The sequence below is a fragment of the Glossina fuscipes genome, unplaced genomic scaffold (genome assembly GCF_014805625.2).
Source record: "Glossina fuscipes isolate IAEA_lab_2018 unplaced genomic scaffold, Yale_Gfus_2 222, whole genome shotgun sequence".
Taxonomy (NCBI): Eukaryota; Metazoa; Arthropoda; class Insecta; order Diptera; family Glossinidae; genus Glossina; species Glossina fuscipes.
In genome coordinates this window covers 1095924-1103062 of record NW_023998565.1, presented here as the reverse complement: position 1 = coordinate 1103062, position 7139 = coordinate 1095924, and the positions used below count along the sequence as shown (strand labels likewise).

Here is a 7139-nt window from a genome sequence, read left to right as displayed (position 1 = left end):
TTTAGGCGTTCTATTTGACCATAGGTTACGTTTTAACTTGCATATTGAGCTCTCGATTAGCAAAGCTAGGTCCGCACTTGGTTTTATAAAAAGGTGGTCCAAAAATCTTGATGATCCCTACATTACTAAAAGGCTGTACATGTGTTTGGTTAGACCCATACTCGAGTATGCCTCAGTTGTGTGGTCTCCTTCATATAGGTGCTACCTAGATTCAATCGAATCTGTTCAAAAGCAATTTTTGCTGTTTGCCCTTAGAAATTTGGGTTGGGATCCGGTTGCCTCTCTTCCTCCGTATGAAAATAGGTTGCTTCTGCTGTCCCTACCGTCTCTTGAGAAACGTAGATTTGTTCTTGGCGTTTCCTTTCTAATTAAAGTAATAAATGGTGCCATTGACTCGCCTTCATTACTTGGTGAAATAAGCTTTAATGTCCCTAACCGCTTCTCCAGGCACTTTATCTTGGTTAAGCTTAGTCAGTGTAAATTTAATTATGAGCTGTTCAATCCGCTCAGAGTCGTTTGCAAGAACCTAAATGACGTCTACCACTTTTTCTCGTTATCGGACTCTTTAAAGTCCATTACAGCAACATTGCTTAACACGCGCGATTTACCTATGTCGTATTTAAATTAGCTTTTATCCTAAAAAATCGTTACGTTTCGAAAATGAATTATTGACAATTTATTATCGGTTGCCAGGCTTATGCATGTTTGCGATGGTTTAGGGGTTCATTTGCAATTTGGTCCTGTACCGGTTGTAAGTGTGTCCCTATGCTGATAGTGTACATGCTTGTTTTTCTTTTTCTTTTTTTTTCTTCTTATTTGTTTTAAACTACTTATGCTAAATTTTATTATTAATTAATAAAAGTTTTGCATTTAGAGCCAATTGAACTCGACTGTTATTTGTTTAGTTGAGTTTCTAGTATAAGTGGAATAAATAAATAAATAAATAAATAAATATTAGAATCGAAAAATATAGCTAAAGAACGCTTGTTTCAACAACTTTAATCTTCAATTTTTTTATAATAAGTGACGAAACATTGCTGGTTTAGGTGTACGTTATGACGGACACTAATGTATTTTATTGTCTTTCTTCTACATATATTGCTATAGTTATTTTTTTTTTCATTTGATTCTTTTTTATTTTTTTTTAATTTTGTAGTTCTTCCAATTTCCTTATTATCTTTCATAGCATATTATGTTATTCCTATATATAATAACTATATGTAACTGGCGTAAACATAAAAAGGCGTTATTTGAATTAATTAAGTATAGAATAAGTTTGTATAATAATAAATGTAACTAATAAATGAATATATAATCCTTAAATGCGTGACTTTTTGTTTTGAATATTAAACAAGTAAGAAAGTTAAATTGGCCTGATGCGTACCCTCCACAATTACAATCTTTCACGCCCACAACACAACAATATGCGTGTTTTATTAAAATTGTAGACGTAAACAAATGCACACTTATTTATGTATTTTCATTTATGGAATTTTCATATTAATTATGAATGAAATACAGCAAAGCAATAGCAATTCTTTTCGTCACACAAAGCAACATTGCATTTGATGAAAATCTTTTGGGACGTGGGAGTTTGCATTTATTTCTAGACCTGCATTTCCTTTCATCACAACCTAAGGCATCACTCCGTATATCCGGGGCAGCCTTTATAGGTTCTCGGGGATTTTTCGCTTTTACCTTTCTAGATTATTGGATTTTCCTCTTTTATTCCCATCACACTTTTTATAAGAGCATAATGTCTTTACAAGCTCTCATCTATACTCGTCTAAGATTGAGGTTGCTTTTTTATACAATACCCATGAATTGATCACTGCTATATCAACCATATGATAAAATAATCTAATGTGCCACTTGCGACTTTTAGTTCCCATTCTACACGTGCCCAAAACTCTGTTATAAGCATATCTAGATACTGAACACAAAACAAAGAATGATAATATCCCTATTTATAAATTCGGGAAGTGGGAATGGAGTTTCAAGTGCAGCTCATCGAGGGGAAAGAACTGTATTTTCTGTAAAACGTATGCTTTGTTCAATGTATCCCAAATTAAACATTATCCATACAAGTTTCCTACTTCGTTGCCTCCAAGCTGTCTCTGAAAATAGTTAAAGGAAGATCTTCATTGTCTTGTTCTTTATCGTCAGTATTATTGTTCTCTAATTGTTTTATTAGAACTTGTAGGTTTGGATAATAATCAATAAACTTTATGAATATGTTTGGTTTCCTCTTTCCCTGGAACTTGGTTTCTTAGTAAATCAACCAGTTTTCATGAAAACTCACATTAGAGATTTTCCCAACATTACTTATAACGTAAAAAAATCTGGTATATATGCAATAAGAACTTCAAATGCAACATCAAACCTTGGTAGCTTCCAAGCCGCCAGAAGTTCACACATAATTGATTGTCACAGGTTATCAAGTTGCGTTCGGAGGCGCACACGCTAAGGTTTTCAATTTAAATTAGGTGGAACGTGAATGTAGACAATTGGCAACGGTAATTGGCATGCATGTAAAGGCAAAACTAATATCTCTGCTAAAGTGAGTGAATTGACTGATTACCATCATCACAAAAATTAAAATTAGGTAAATTTGACATGGGAATTTCTTAATCCATTAATATTAAAAAATGCATATGAGAGACACGTTCAAAATGTGCAATAAGCTGCAGCAACCTCTAAAAAATTGCGAAAACTCTTTCCTTTTTAGTCTATATTCTCGTCTCGATTTCTTATTCCGCCACTTCTCACAAGATTTAATGTGATTAACATTGTAACTTTCCACAATAATGCGTAATGAAGTGTAATATTTGACAAACCAGATTCGCAACGACATCAACCAAAAGCAACTCGAAAATAATGGAAGTATTAAAGGAATGAGATATCATTGTCGATCGCCAGATCATGGTTTCATTTCAGTTTTGTTTGCAAATTATTCTCTTTGATATAACATTAACCACTAATATCTTAATACATTTTGTTAAATAGTTGTATCAGTACATATAAAATACAACAATATTCCTACAATGTGTTTTATGATGGACTCAGAATCTAGAATATATATCTTTCAACATGCATTACATGGAGCCGAAATCATATAAAAATTATATACATTTATTTTAAGTATTTTAGTATCAGTGTGTTCTTCAAAAATCTGACTATAGGTTATGAGAAATATGAGCATAAACTTTGACCCGAAAAGCGGAGACATAAAAAATCTCCCATGGGGTAATTGACTCACGTACAAATGTGGATACCGTTATAACTGGCAGATATTACTTTCCTTAACTGGTGTGCTAGCATACAATAATTACTTAATTAATTATTAACGTACAATTATAAAATTAAATAACACATAGCCGAGTGATTTTGTTCCCCAATAACCGTACCCGTGCAACATTTAACTCCTTTGAGCAATAATGACTGTGCTTTGACAAAGCCATGAACTATAAAGAATTTGTTGGATGGCAGCCACTTAAATTACATTCCATTTTTAATTGTCACTCTTACATTGTTTATCCTGAAAAGCTGTTTCGGTTTTTATTAGATTTATATATTTATACGCATGCAACAATAAGAGGTTTTATATATTCTAAATGTATACTGTTCTCGTTCAAACCCATTAACGTTGCTTACTTGAGGCGATCAAATATATCAATTGTTTCTGGATATACTAAGAGATGCTACATGACTGTTGACGTTTTAAAAATCCGTCACACGGCCTTTCCTTTCCCAATCACCATAACGGGTTGGTTCTGGACCTGCTGGCCCACCAATCTCACCAGTATTCGGATTTACACTTCCCGGCCAAGACTTTAATGGTTCTTTCTCCTGATAAGGATGCTGTGTATGTTCATCCAGTTTGCCCAATGGTGTTTTTGCCCTTAATTTCTTTTCAAATTCTTCACGACGGACACTTTTCGGCTTCAACACTCCTTTGAACTCTTCTGCATTACGAATTACCGAAGTGAACAAATACGCCTCTATAATTCAAGGTAGTCTGAGTTTAGATTTATGCTCAAATTTTACTTAACGTACCTTGATTACTAATCTTAGAAATCACTCGAATATTTTGTTTTGAAACATTCATTTGTAAATTGTGAAATCTATTACCTTAAGTTAAATACATACAACCGCATCCATTGACGAGAAATACTTTGATTATATTATAAACATTCGTCCTATTATACAATTTTTGTATAAGCGAGCACAACAAGACGTTCTAGTAAAGAAGAAGAAGATCATATGATATGGAATAGAAATATTTTTAAAACCTAAAGACGCAATAACTAGATAAATAGCCTGTCATTATTAATATTATGAACTTTTTCACATAGAAAAAGTTGAATGTTCTGAAATATTATCACTTTTGTTCACCAGCAAAATCAACCTAGTTGTAAAAAAAGAAAATGTAATACAACTGCCTCAATCTGCTCCCATATGGTTCTGAGAAACAGCTAAGCATCTGTTATTGTTATCTTCTTATAATTTTTAGGTACTGTGACATATAAGCATAAATGTGGACGCTGTAAAACTATGACATGGTTTGCTATCTACGCTTCTCAATCAACACTCGAAGTGACCCGACATATTTAAGCAAACAGCAGCTGAAAATTTTTGTAATGGTCTTTTCTGTGTTAGTGAAAAAAAGTTCTCTTATTTCGCTTAAAAGGAAAATAAACTAAAAAAATATAATTGATACAATTCTTCATTGGTTTCAATTTCAAGTGAAAAATGTTACTATTGCTTTAATTTACAATCTCGTAAGCTCGTTTTTAAAAAATATATGTTGAAGAATTTTTCTTCCTTTTATTTTTACGCTTTTGGTAAATGTGCCCCAGGAGCTTTGTTATGGCTTTCCTGGATATCAGTAAAGCCTACTATTGTGCTAATTTGTCGAGGCGTGATGGAATTCTGTTACCATTTTTAATCCATCCTCAAATAATATTAAAGTTTTTTTGCAAATATGTGTCAATAAGGGTAAAAACAGAGTCAACGTAATTGCTCAATTTACATACAACCTATTCGCATGGCATCCAAGACGACAAAACTTAGGTTTTTCAATATGCTGATGATTTCTTAATTATATCTGCTGTTTCATCCAGTGGCTGTGAATAATCTCTCGATAATAGCTAATCTTTTATGTTTGTTGTGGATATGTTGTTTTTATCTAGCAAAACAAATGTAATCTACGTTGCCCAAGGTTCTAAACGCGAAATTAGATTATTTATCATAGGAACTAAAGTTAATCGGAGCAAATCTTCATGACATTTTTGACGCAATTTTATTACCAATAAATGAGAAGTGTCAATCTTTCTTGTGTGAGAGTCTTATGTCAAGAAACACTTCTTTATTATAACAACGACAATGATATATGTCACCGACGGTTCTGTCGGATATAATGTATTTAGCTTCTTGATAGCGGAGCATCTATGTAAAACAGCGGATAAATTCAAGATCTTTTCTCGCCATCAGACACGCTGTAAAGATAGCTATAACGAACAGTAATAAAAAATTTGTCTTTTTTTCTGAGAGTATATTAGCTCTGCTTCTAATAAATAAAAAAGATACAGATAATCAATATGTATTTGATATACACAGGATGTTATGTAAATCTCAAGTGGTAGACTGTCACCTTATGTGGATGACTGCCACCTTGTGTGGATAAATGGTAACTGCGGTTTTTTCTTAAACGAAAAAGCGGATTTTCTTGGAAAAAGGGCTCAAATTGATGGTACGATTTTGTCCATCAAATATAGTCCCATTGAAGCAATGCAGGCATTTCCTGATCACATCTTTCAGCAACTAAATGATAAATTTAATGAGAAGAAGATGCAAAGACCTTTTCTCTAAGATAAATACCACATTTAAAAGCTTATTAGAGACTTTCTTTAATTGCTGGGAAATCAAAACGCTTTACAGACGCATGAGTGGCCACACTTATGATAACTATATAAAAATGATTCGTGTTGCTCCGTGTGATAGTTGTGAGGTTCGTAATACGAGCCTACTGAGCATCTCGATTTTAAAATGTCACAGACTCCATCTCTTCCTAGCAAAAAACGAACGCCATCTCGGGGAAATAACATGCTTTATAAAAAAGCGAGTTTATCCTTTTAATTCACAGTAATTTTTTTTTTTTTACGTTCAATCAGAATTTATTTCTATTCTTCAACAGTCACAGTTAAGATATTGGCCTTAGCAAATCACGGCTGCAGTCATTTTGTTATTCATATATATTTATTGCAAACGATTATTACTTTTTATTACCCAGGCATATAAGTTACAAGTCTTATTAGCTTAGCCCATTTTAACTCAACATTCAAAAAAAAAGGTTTATGATCTATTTTTTGACAAACCATAGTGCGTTGTTATTAAAATAACAACATTATAATAATAACTTTGTAATAGCAACAACGTAAAGAAAAAAATTTTAAAAATTTAAAGATATAAAAAAAGTTAATAAAAGTTAGAAGAAAAAAAATAGTTACAATGTTTTTGTGTGGAAAATAAGCAAAGATAGGAGTATAAAAACTATTTGCTTTTCATTAATTTATTTATTAGTCAATTTTATGAGATAACATTTAAGGGATAAGAAACGTCCGTCCGAAATTCATCGTTGTTAAATGAAGGTTTAAGTGCTTATTCCAAGGAAGACACTTGGCCTATAACCATGAAAATGCAACAGCACACGCATTCTGCATTCTGCACAGTATTCTTACGAAAAGAGGAATTAAGGCTGAAATGGATTCAACTGATTCTGTGGGCGACCACCAACAATCCAACCGATATTCGAAGAGAAGAAAAAGAATTAGAAAAATTATGTAACCATGTTCTAATGTGGACAAAATAAATTATTTATTTTATTATAGAAATGTTTTAAGAATTTCATTTAAAAAGATATGAACATTTCAATATATTCTGTTTAAAAATCTTAAATATAATTTTAAAAAAATATTCAATGCAAAGTAGCTTTGCATCTCAGTTGATTTTTCTAATGATTTAAACATTGAAAATAAAATTAACATTATTTTAAATAAATACTTTTCCCTTTTTTTCATTTACACACACTGCTTTCCGTATCTGCACAGGAAAGATAATATTGTCATTGTTATATTAAA

At 32.1% G+C, this 7139-nt stretch overlaps 1 protein-coding gene across 2 annotated transcripts; it reads right to left on the bottom strand.

Annotated features, from left to right (window-relative positions):
* Positions 1–2895: 2895 nt before the first annotated feature.
* On the bottom strand, positions 2896–4337 carry LOC119642332 (succinate dehydrogenase assembly factor 4, mitochondrial-like). 2 transcript variants are annotated; one of them, XR_005248006.1, is made up of 3 exons: positions 4057–4337; positions 3655–4001; positions 2896–3546 (listed from the first exon to the last, which is right to left on the bottom strand). XR_005248006.1 is itself a non-coding variant. In XM_038041461.1 (2 exons), the coding sequence occupies exons 1-2, from the start codon at positions 4106–4108 to the stop codon at positions 3721–3723; spliced, it is 333 nt and encodes a 110-aa protein (XP_037897389.1). In that variant the 5' UTR covers positions 4109–4336; the 3' UTR covers positions 2896–3720. The 2 variants fall into 2 exon arrangements, 1 of the variants encoding a protein (XP_037897389.1); XM_038041461.1 differs by having other exon boundaries at positions 2896–4001; positions 4057–4336.
* Between the last annotated feature and the right edge of the window lie 2802 nt (positions 4338–7139).